The sequence below is a fragment of the Prionailurus bengalensis genome, chromosome D3, assembly GCF_016509475.1.
Source record: "Prionailurus bengalensis isolate Pbe53 chromosome D3, Fcat_Pben_1.1_paternal_pri, whole genome shotgun sequence".
NCBI lineage: Eukaryota > Metazoa > Chordata > Mammalia > Carnivora > Felidae > Prionailurus > Prionailurus bengalensis.
Window position 1 is genome coordinate 35,128,852 of NC_057356.1, and position 12,338 is coordinate 35,141,189.

Genomic DNA, 12,338 nt, shown 5'->3' on the forward strand with positions numbered 1-12,338 from the left:
TTTATACTGGTTTCTATGTGAACGGTAGCCCCATGTTGTGCTGTGCAACTACTGAGTAGTGGTACATAGCAGTCCTGCTTAAAATGTTAATAGCACATGTTGGATATGATGCACCAGACACCTCAAACAAAAACTGGAAAATTCAGTGTCACTCATGTAGTTCACTTATTCAACCAACGATACTTATATACTGGTTTGAAAGGAAGTTATTTATAGTACAACAATTACTTGTAAATGTGACAGAAACCACTGGCTAAACAGGTGCCCCTGATAATCTAATTACCTGAGTATGTCCTGTAAGAAGATATAAGTCTCTCCCCCCAATTTTCACTTGTATGTCCTGGATCTGAATCTACAGAATAAGAAGAGACAGAAGAAAAGAAAAAAAGCACACGAAGGGAAATGCAGAATTCAACAAACCAACATTTTTCAAAAGACCACTAGTTTAGTCAATGATCTATCACTGTTTTTCCAAAAGATTATTTTTAAGGTAAAGCCAAAAGCACATTTAAAACACAGGTTTGGCTGAAGATTTCAATTTGGCCAAGACTTCAGTTTTTTCAATTGGACTCTTAAAGCTGAGAAAGACAACCATGCAGTTTGCAGTAATAGATACTACTGATGCTATTTATTAAAAGAGATCTCCTTTGAAGCTTTATTTTTTCCAATCTCTGAATAATGATAAAAGAGGCAGTCCTCTATCACTGTCTTTCTGTTTAGAATTTGTCTTTAGAAAACTTGAATAAAGGACCTCAATAATCCTTTTTGTTCTATGAATGCCAAACTACTCAGAAAACAATGGAACACTTTGGACTGCAGTATCATTCTAGACCACAGACCTTTCTATAAATTATACGCATTTCAAACGGTATGAATTACTACACTGCCCACTATATAAGACGTCTTAGAAAGAAAGCAGCCTAAAATCAAAACAAAGTTTATCAGCTAAGATAAGAATATGGAATTCGGCCTAGCAATTCATGACAAGTAAAAATATCACCAACTGACTTTTGGCAATATGGCCAGAGCAGATATTTTTACTTATAAACAACATGCCATTTTAACTCACAATATTATTTTGATCTTCATATACTCAATTTATTGACATACACTTTTCTTTCCAGAATCATTATTATTATTCATGAGTTCAGTTAGGTATAAAGAAGCAAGTGTTGGGGTAAAAAAAAAAAAAAAAAAAAAAAAAGAAACCAATTTAGAGAACAAGTAAAACATAGTATTTGAAACTTTTAAAGATAAGCCAAAAAGTTTAGTGTTGAGGAAGGCTCACTCAACTGAAAGGAAAATAACTGATAAAATAACATTTAGACCAATTCTAAACCAAGTGGGTAAATGGATTCAATGACAAGTTTTTAATGAAGACTTATATTTCTAAACTGAACATATAAAGTTAGCAACTAGAAAAATTCCATGAAGAATATCTGACATTCCATTTAAAGACAAGCAAAAATGGGCTCCATATACTGCAAAGAAAAGAAAAAGCAGGAACCGATAAGTTGTGCCAACAAGTTGAATTAAATGAATTACTAAAAGCAGATCATATTTTTGCAACAGATTAAAGCATAGTGAATAAACTAAATTTTCAATTATATTCATTAATATAAGGAAGTGGCAAAAGTTTACTGAAATCTACCTTTGGCAATAAATTAATCCACCCTGACTCCACACACCCTTTGGCTTTTACTCAAATAAGTATGTTTATATTTGGTGCATCTGAATGTGTATTCTATAAGGATTTAATTCAGGAGCTGAATTTTTAAGAGCTTCCATATCTTGTCCCTTGACTCACCCACCTCTGTGCTATACTGAGACTAGGGTTACCTAGGAGGTTTCTGTAAAACACTGAGTGCCAAGCAGAGTAATTATCCCTCCCTGATATGTTCTCTGTAGCAAGGTAAGACAAACAATAGTTGTATTTTAAAAGCCATCTTTTTAGTTAATATTCTGTTTCGGGTTGCAAGAGAATAAGAGAAAAAAATCAAGAATGACTAAAAAGGTTTGCACTATACGTTTGAAAATTTTTAAAGTAAAAGTTTCAAAGATGGGGGAGGGACAAAAGAAAATCTGTAATAAATAATATCCATGAAAATCATCAAAAGGTGATCATCCTTATTAGGCAAAGCACTGATTTTATTAGCTACTCTAACGTTTTTACCAGAAATATTCTTTTTGTTTTCTTTTTTAAAAAGTTCCTCTCTCCAAATTTGCTTGAGTCATATTAAACAGGGTAAATCCTTCAACGGCATCAGGAAAATAGAACTTCTAAGGCTGGCTGGCAGAGAAGATTTAGTTTAAAACATCTGAACATGCTTCACAACTGCCACCATGGACTTTGGGAACAGGTCATACTGTGTCTCTTTGGATTTTCTCATGCTGCATTATCTACATATGCCAAAAGAAAAAAATTAGTAAATAAATGAAAACAAAGATTTTTAAAAAGTGAAGGACACTGTATCTTTCTACTTATTTAAACATACAAACTAAATATAATGAAGTACCACTGATTTACTTCTATAGGACATTAGATCTATCAAACCTAAAGAAAAACGTACCCCAATGTTATTTGAGGTTAAAGAACATTCATATACTGCTGGTGGCTTTGTAACTAGGTATAATTATTTCAGAGAAACATGACAGAAATATTTAATCCTTAATCCTGTAACCCTACTCCTGGGAATGTGTAAGAAAGAATTCAGGGTATAATAAAAATACAATATGCAAAGATGCTCATGGTGACATTAATCATAACAAAAAAACTGCATGTTTAGTTTGAAGGCCAACAAGAGACCTCTCATGTGTACCCTCAAGACAGCTGTTTATTAGTATTTTCATGTCAAGGGATTGTGGCTTTCCCTTGGATGCCATTAGACTAGGAAAACAAAGAAGTATGATTTTTTGACTGATAGTGCAGGAATAAAGTTCACTTAGGTACAAACAATAACTATTTGAGATAACAGCAGTTTTTAGTTATTAATTACTATACTAAAACCTATATACAGTGTCAGTGTTGAAAGATAGCTACCCAATATTCATTTTCCCCTTCTTAACAAAAGGACACCAGTTTTGATTAGGGTGACAATACAGCCAACTGAAAGTAGTTAACTTTCCAGACTCCCTTGTAACTAAGGTAGACTAACCAATGAGATGCAGGCAGAAGTTTCTAGGGAGATTGTTTCATCAATAAAAAGGCAAAGACTCACTGGAAAAAAGATACTTTGCCGTTGGGTCCTCCCTCTCGTACTTTCTGCCAGGAGGAGGCAGAAGATACTCTGTGAGTTTACAACAAAATGCTTAAGGACAAAGTCCACGTATGAGTTAAGGGTGAGCACAGAATGATGAAAACATCCCAGTCCCTGATGGCGTTACTGAACTACTGTAACAACCCTAGACTACTGATACCTCCTGGCCTTATTACAGTAGATGAAAAAAAATCTCAATCTATTTTAAGCCAGTGTTTGTCGGTTTTGTTTCAATTAACATATCATAAACTGATTTTACACACTATGCCAATGAAAGATTACAATTCTCTGAAGCTGGTATTACATGTACTTTTTTACGGATGAGAAAATTGGGAGTTACAAAGGCCTCAAATTTTTTTTGGCCAGGACAAGTAGGGAGCTGAGTAGGGACACAACACTGACCTGTCAGACTCCAAAGCCTCTGATAATAAACACTATGCTATGATTTACCTCTACTGTAACTACAATTAACTTATCCTGCCAGGATTCTAGACAAGGAGAGACTGAAAATAAAAGCTAAAAATAAGTGACAAAGCAAGCTATAGGTATAAGGAATAATTTGTCTTCTTGTCACTCTATATATTCATCTCCTAACATTTCATGAGACAAAATTTATGGGAATTCTCTAATAGGATAGGACAATGTGGGATACTGAAATGATATAAGCAGATATACTGGAAATTTGCTGAAATAAATAGTATTATGACACATCTGTAAGGACCCACTGGCATGACTTCAAATTATGCTGTAACGTTCCCCCAAATTTTGTCTAGTTAAGCAATTACTTTTTAAAAGTGTTATCTTTTAAAAAATTAATAAATATTAAATAATTCAGAGTTATAAAGCTTAAGACACACTAGGGTATCTCAAAATGAAGACTAAGAATGATTCATCCAGTTGATAGCAGTATCTCTGATTTGGCAGATCATTGAGTCTTCCTTGAAAAGTATGAATATCTTTTTAAAAAAGTAACTGGGGTGCCTGGGTGGCTTACTTGGTTAAGCGTCTGACTTTGGGTCAGGTCATGATCTCATGGTTCATGAGCTCGAGCCCCACTTTGAGCTCTGCACTGACCTGCAGAGCCTGCTTGGAATTCTCTCTCCCTTCTTCCACTCGCTCGCATGTGCATACACATGCATGCGCAGAAGTCTCAAAATAAATAAACTTAAAAAAAAAATTTAAGAAACTGTTTTACAGAAATAATTATGCTCATTATTTTAAAAATTCAAGTCCTACAAAAAACAAAGAAAGTAAAAAGTCATTCAAAATCTTGGAAACAGAATGTTAACATTTAGTAGCCACCATTCCAAGCATCTCTCTAAATATATATAAAGAGAAAGGAACTGGGGTGTATGTGTGTGTGTTAATTTACATACAAACAAAAATATCATATATACGTTACTATTTTAAAATAAAAAGCTGAAAGATTTTATTTTAATCCAACATAAAAAGAAGAGGAACTAGGGTTCCTGGCTGGCTACTCTTGACCTCAGGGTCATGAGTTCAAGCGCCACACTGGGTTCAGAACTTAAGGAAAAAAAAAAAAAAAGAAGAAGAAGAAGAGGAAAAACTCAAGGAATTGCTTCTTTTCTACAAGAGAGATCATACACTAAAATATAAATACATTATATGTAAACGTACATGAAAGAATTTTAAATAAAGATTAAAAAGTTGAAGTAAATATTTTTAAAAACGATGTATTTCAGTTGTAGACAATATCAGTTATTCCTTTGCTATAAGAGATGAGCTAAGTAACATTATTAACATTCTGTCCTTATTCCCAATCTTTTATTATTATCCCCATTCTTTTATTTAACCTAAGTCAGGGTTAAAATATTTACATTTCTGTTCTGGGCCCATAATACAGTAGCTAGGTTTGGCTTAGTTCTACCACTAAACAGTCTTTTATATTTAAACAATTTTATCTTTCAAAACGTGTGTTAATATATGCCCTGTGTGCACATACATACAAATATAAATATACACAATGTGGCTTTTAATGCAAACAGTACATATTATTTCATAACCTATTTTTAAAATTTGAATGCTATGAGCATCTTTTTACTTGACGTATTCTTCCATAATGTTATTTTTAAGAGTAAAAATCATATTGCTTCATTGGATTTACCAAAATTGAACAAATTCTCTACAACTTAACATTTTCCTGGGGTTATTTTTGCTCTTCTAAGTTAAGTAGAGATACACATACCTTAAGATAATTTTCACTATCATCAATAATTACTTATATAAATTCCAAATTAAAGAATAAGTCAAATGTTAACAACCTTTTAGTTTTGGATAAATGTTTTCATATTTACCTCCAACAATATATTCTTTTAATTTAGACCAACTAAAGCAAGTTCCTATTTCTGGCCAGTGACTACCTGGTACAATTTAGGCCAACGATTTTGTCAATTGTTCTATATTGTATTTCTTTGATTACTATTGATATTTTTTATTAAAATTTTTTTTTAATGTTTATTTATTTTGAGAGAGAGGCAGAGGCTCCATTAGTGCAGGGCTTGCTTGGGATTCGCGCTCTCCCTTTCTCTCTGCCCTTCCCCTGCTCATGCACTTGCTCTCTCTCTCTCTCTCAAAATAAATAAATATTTTTAAAAAATTTAAAAACATGAACAAAGCACAAAATTTCTTCATCACTGCAAAAAAAAAAAAAAAACCCCATAATTTTCAAGGCTTAAAAATGTCATGTTTAAGAACAATTTCTAATTCAAGCTAAGACAGACAGCAAAATAAATACATAAAATGAGACCTCCCTACTAAAAACATATGAAAAAATTTAAGTACTTTCTAAAGCTATGTTAGCACAGGGCATTTCAAGTATGTTCAGATTCCACAGTCAAGATTATTTCTAAAGTGATGATTAAGATGGCCAGAAAGATATTACATAAACTCAGAGTGGGACAGTAACTCTGTGAGTGAAGCTGAAACGTTAAGAACAGTTCATTATTAATATTTCATGCAAGGGATAAAATAATCATGATAAACACATAACAGTCAAGTTTATATTAGTTTCAAGAAATGATCAGTTCAGAGCTAACAAAATCTAGTAGTTTATTAGATTGTGGTAACAAGTTACTTCTGATCTATTATGAACAACCGGGATTGACAGATGTCAAGGACCATTTCTGACGTATAAGAGTTTTGAAGAAAAAAAGTACCATGAATGGGCTAAGGCAATAAGCCTCCATCTTTTTTTTCTTTTTTTTTTCAGGGTGGGGAGGGCATATTTCTGATTCATTTCTGAATCTAAAATGCCTAAATGTTTTCTTTGTTGGGTTCACTACTGTGTCCACAAAAACTCACATTTTTCTCAACTCTAACATATCCTATGCTGTATATCAGAGTAAATTTTCATCACTGAAATGCTATCTAAGAAATTAAGTTCTGAAAATGGTAAGATATTTGTAATAAACCTGAGAGTAAGGAAAGAAGCAAATTGTTTTTATCTGATTAGAAATCGTGTTTGAGTGAGAAACAATGAATTTCTGCCCCAAAATGATATATCTGAAATACCAAAATACAAATATTTCTCTATAAAAATGGGGTGCAAGAGGAATGATATGAAGCAAATCACAGTAAAAGAATGATTAAGATTTTATCAGAGAACAAATTATTCTACCTGTGTCTGAATCTCGTTCTTCATTTCTTGATGGGCTAATGGTAAAAGGAAGTTTACGTTTCATGGACGATTTCTCTTTCATCTCCTTGCCCACATCACTTCGGTCAATTTTTGGAGTTTTACTGTATGATGCAATCTTGTCTTTACTCTATTAAAAATCAAATATGAATACAGTTATAACAATATTAGCTAAGCAAGACAGTATTTAAGAAATTTATGAAGAAAATTTTCAAATATATTCAAAAGTAGAGAGATATTACAAACCACTATCTTTAATGTATTCAAGAGCCAGTTTCAACAACTGTATCATTTTTTCTAACTTGTCTCATATTCTACTACTTTTACTTAACAATCTAATTTTAAAATAACAGTAAAACAAAAAATCTTGAATAAAACTCTGTAAGCATAATATACATGTCACCATCAATGAACAAATATATAAATCAGAAAAAGTGATTCTGGATACAATAAAATATATTGTGTTTTGTTAATATGCCGTACCCACTCCAGGTGAATATCCTACCTTCATGGTCTACAGCCATTATCAAGTTCACACTTATTATAATTTTAATATCTGAATTGGTACTGTACATCTAAACTGGGCTATAAGACCTCCTTTGTGAAAAACATGCCAGACACTAAGAACTAATAAGCCACATCACCTTAAAAGAACAGTTCCCAAACTATCTATGATAATAAATGAGAGATGATACTTGTAGAGATTCTCAGGAGCAAGTTAGAAGTAGACTCAGATTGCAGAAGATACCAGCTTTCAACCCAAGAAAAGAAAATAAAGGAAGGAAAAGGGGAAAGAAGATAGTAAACAAAATAGTGTTTTTAGAGTGGAATTTACCAACAAAATCAAAAGGTGATTTTAAATGAGCAATAGAATAAGACTTCAGTGAGTCCAATCATGAAAATGAAAAAGAGAAATAATAAAGATTGGGACTGAGACCTACATACAATTCCAAAGGGGTTATGGAAAAGTTACAAAAAAAAAATACAAAAAATACTGTATTCATTTTTATATCACTAAAATTTTAAGATTATTTTCTTAGAAAACACACATTACTAAAAGTTGACTCATGAAAGAAACAAAAAACCTGAATAGACCAATGATCATAGAAGACAATAAATCCATACCCAAAGATTTTAAGTTTACAAAAAGGTACTAGAGCCCAGAAGATTTTACAAGAGATTTAAAACAAGTTCAAGGAACAGATATTTCCCATTTCATGTAAATAATACTGCAGCATAAAGGTATGATTAGAATCCATCTTTAAGTCTAAAACATACCAAAAGATAGAAGTTATAAGCTAAATTCCTTATGAAATAAATGCAAAAGTAAATTATCTTAAATAATCTGTCAAATCAAATTTAGTGTCTTAAAACTTAGAATCAAGCAGGCTCACCCAAAGAAAACAATAATAATAATTATTAGAAATCTCTTTAAGACAACTCATCATATCAAAAAATTAAAGAAAAACCATATGATGATCTTAACAGGTGACAAAAGTAACATCTCAACAGAGTCTACAGTCATTTTTGATAAATATATTAACAAATCAGGAAGAGAATGTGATTTCCTTGTATCTTAACTGATAAAGATTGCTGAAGAATAACAGCCTTATATTATTTACTTCTCAGTTGTAAAGTTAAATTCTCTTGAGCTGTTTTTCCACTTCTGCCAATGAAATCAAGCTTCACAGGCATGTATTTTGTTTATGAGGTTGTTTTAAAAACGTAGTTTTATTATTATTAAGGTATGGTGAAGCCAACAGATCAGGTGACTACTGTCACTGAAAAGGCAGTTTGTTACTCAGTTTCCAAGGGAGGGCATGCTATACACCACATAGGGCCACAAAGGGTAGCACCACGGTGGGTCAGGAGGCATAGGGAGAGAAGGGAAATGTGGGCAAAAGCTTTTATTGCGGTTTCCTCAGGAAAGAAAAGGCAAGGCCTGGCTTGCAGCAGTTTCTGGGGTATGGGCACTGTTTCTCTTATTGTCTGGTACATGGCTCTCATGTAATTTATTAGGGCAGGGACAGTGGCCCAGAATGTGAGAGTTGGATACAGTTGGTGGTTGGGTTTGAACTCTGGATTGGTTTGCATATGAAATATATGGTCACAAGTGAGTTAAGATCTCTGGGAATTGGCCAGCCATGGGAACGGCAGTCTCCCCAGTATCAGCAGGCCCCAATGTCAAAGCATCAGAAATAAAAAGGCATGATTAATACAAAGTTAACCAACAAAATTCTAGAGACTTGCCTTAGAAATATTAAGTCTTTATTATTAATAAAAGAATCTAAGAAAAACACGAAGATGTCCCTTTTCCCTTGCACCTGTGTAAGTAAAGATACCGTACTGTACCATAAAACAAGTTAAAAAAAACAATTTGATAACACGTTGAGTGGAAAATGTTCCCTAGAACATATTGATCATACTCTCCTCTGCAACAGGGTGATCAGGGTGCACATTTGCAACTGCTACCAACTAGTTCTGTTCGTTGTAAAATAAAATTGTCCTTGGAAGTGTTACTTGAACAAAGCGTTTTTGTGAGATTCTTCAACTCTAAAAATTATTTTCAGATCTAGGGAAAGTAACTTTCAAAATAGTTATATCCAATTGTCCTGAAATTTCTGTATTACCAAATGATATAAATACAGTATCAATCCAGGAACAAATCACTGGCACATTCTTCTCCCATATCCATGACATAGGAAAGTCTAGGACTCTGTTAGATTATTTCAAAATATCTTAAATCTTTTTCATTTATATTACTGTTATTCTTTCAATAACCTACAACAGCTACCATACACAGTAATAAAAATGTCAATGTATCATTTGGGGTCTACTATACATCAATAAATCAGTAACAGCAAAACATCAATGGCAAAACAAGAATGACTTTCTAACACTGCTACTGCTAGACAATGTACTGGTAGCCTTTACCAAATCAGTTAAGACAGAAAAAAGAAAAGGTAAAAATTTACTCAGAAAAAAATATGTACATAGAAAATTCTTGAAGGATATAACCCAAAATGTTGATAGCTATCTGTGGGTAACAGCACTACTAATGTGTGGGGAGACAGTTCCCCATGGGTCTCTTGCATATCTGCACCTCTTACATGCAGAAGCACTAACTCCCTTTTTTGGGACTATCTTTTCAAGAATATCTATATGGAGAACAGCATTGGAAGATATGATCTCCTCCTGGAGCAAAGAGCAGATCCGTTTACTATTCCATATAATAAACAGTTTCTCCCTTTGGGGCAAAGTTCTGATAGACTTACTGTCCATTACAAAATATTTGGGGTTCTTCTCCCGTACGGCAATCCCCTTTTATGTGTAGCTGTCACCTGGCTCTCTTTGTATCCCCTTGTGAGAAATAGGGTTCAGGTTACAGGCACAAATGCTGATAGATCACTACTACTATTGCCTATGAGAAATAAACTTTCCTTTCTATTCCACTCAAGAGTTTCACATCTGTTGCCAGCATCCATGAAACAGATTAGCTTCCAAGTAGGGTAGGGTACAATCTCAGATTGTTGATGGTTTTTTATAAGGCAATTTGTTTTCATTAGTCTTCTATGTATTTTCTAATTTTTCTATAACCAACATGTATTACATTACTTGAATGGTAAAATAAAAATTTCTCTATATCACTAGGCTATGGAATAATGAAAGTCTGAATTATATTGATGGAAAGGATAAGACAGCTACTTAGAAAGTTAAATGATTCACACCTACTCCCACACACTTCATGAATTTAACCTAGATTTTAGATTTTCATAAAAGATTTTGATCTACAAATCGTAAATACTAATTTATAGCTGAAACAGAAAAATTTCTAAAAACTAAAATCAATAGGAAAAAATCCCACATCTTAGTGAAAGGATAAACTATATGAAGAATTATGAGTAGACATTTTTGATGAACCCCTATTATGATATTTAATGAGATAATGAAAGCATTTTATATTAAAAGTATATTGCTAGAGAATGTTATTATTTAAAATTATGCTCTATTTAATATATTTAAGAAATTAAATTTTGGTTCAGGTTATTTTATTTAGGATCTCATAATGGCAACAGTTTGTGTCCTATTAAACTGTAAACAAGGTCTCTATCAGAACAGCTGTATACTCATTTCTAAATTATATGGAAGAAAAAACTCAGAAGAAGCTTGAGGCTGGCTTTAGGGCCACTCACTCACTAAAGAAAAGACAAACAAAAGAATATGCTTTGCAAATATAAAGTTGACTAATATGATTGTGCTTCCTCTCCTACCCTCCCTTCTAACTTCATTTTGTTGTAAGCAGCAGCAGTTAACATGGTCTATAAGCAGGAAATTACAGCCCTTCCTCTTCTTAAGGTACAAATAAGCAGTCAAATATCTATTTAAAACTGAGTAAAATTACTTTAAAAAATTTTTTAATGTTTATTTATTTTTGAGAGAGATAGAGAGAGTGAGAGGGGGAGGGGTAGAGAGAGAGGGAGACACAGAATCTGAAGCAGGCTCCAGGCTCTGAGCTGTCAGCACAGAACCCCATGAGGGGCTCCAACCCACACGAGATCATGACCTGAGCTGAAGTCGGATGCTTAACTGACTGAGGCACTTAGGCACCCCAGAAAATTACTTTTAACAACAGCTTTCAATGTCAAGTTGCTCAGAAATCCTGTAAAACATGGCAATAAGCACCATGTGCATTGCCTCAGAAGAGTTTCTGACCCTTACCCAAACAAAATAAGTATGTGATCTTGAAAAAGTACTGAATGATTGAACAGAGACTGAGAACAGTTAAATATATCACTCTGGGTAAGCCAAAAGTTCATAAAGGAAATATATAATATTCTGTATTTATTCTTCCTATGATATAAATCTAAGGATTTAAAAAAAATGTTTATCTAGCTTTGAGAGAGAGTGCGAGGGGCAGAAAGAGAGGGAAAGAGAGAGAGAATCCCAAGCAGGCTTGGAGCTATCAGCACAGAGCCCAATGTGGGGCTCGAACCCATGAATGTGAGATCATGACCTGAGCTGAAATCAAGAGTCAGACAACCAAATGAACCACCCAGACTCCCCTGTATAAATCTAATGATTAATAAGTATTCTTAACTTACCGAAGCAATGTTTTTAATAGAAATGTTAGTGAAAAATGTCTGCTTTTTGCTGTTGTTTCTACATTTTTATGAGGCCAATGCTCTGCCACTACTGTATATTTACTGGCAGCTTTCAAAAGATACATACAAAGTATCCAGGAAGAAAGAAGTTTTAACAAGCTGACATCAAGCAGCCCAAATATAATTTCACAAATGCAACCTTCACTATATTCAAACATTTAGAAATGAAAGTTCTAATTCTCTCCTCAAATCTAGCACTGTATTCCGTCCCTACAATTCTACTGAAATTACTTTTACCACACAAAGACATTTTAAGGTATC

General features: G+C 33.2%; 1 protein-coding gene across 4 annotated transcripts in view; it reads right to left on the minus strand.

The window, feature by feature from the left end:
* Positions 1–12,338, minus strand: part of ANKRD12 (ankyrin repeat domain 12) — a 129,545-nt gene that overhangs the window by 74,555 nt on the left and 42,652 nt on the right. For 2 of the 4 annotated variants that reach the window (XM_043558293.1, XM_043558295.1), the window contains exons 3-4: positions 6,898–7,045; positions 284–352 (exon numbers count right to left, since the gene is read on the minus strand). In XM_043558293.1, coding sequence (XP_043414228.1) covers positions 284–352; positions 6,898–7,045 — 217 coding nt within the window. The remainder of the gene's footprint in view (positions 1–283; positions 353–6,897; positions 7,046–12,338) is intronic. The other 2 variants (XM_043558296.1, XM_043558297.1) reach the window with 1 other exon arrangement.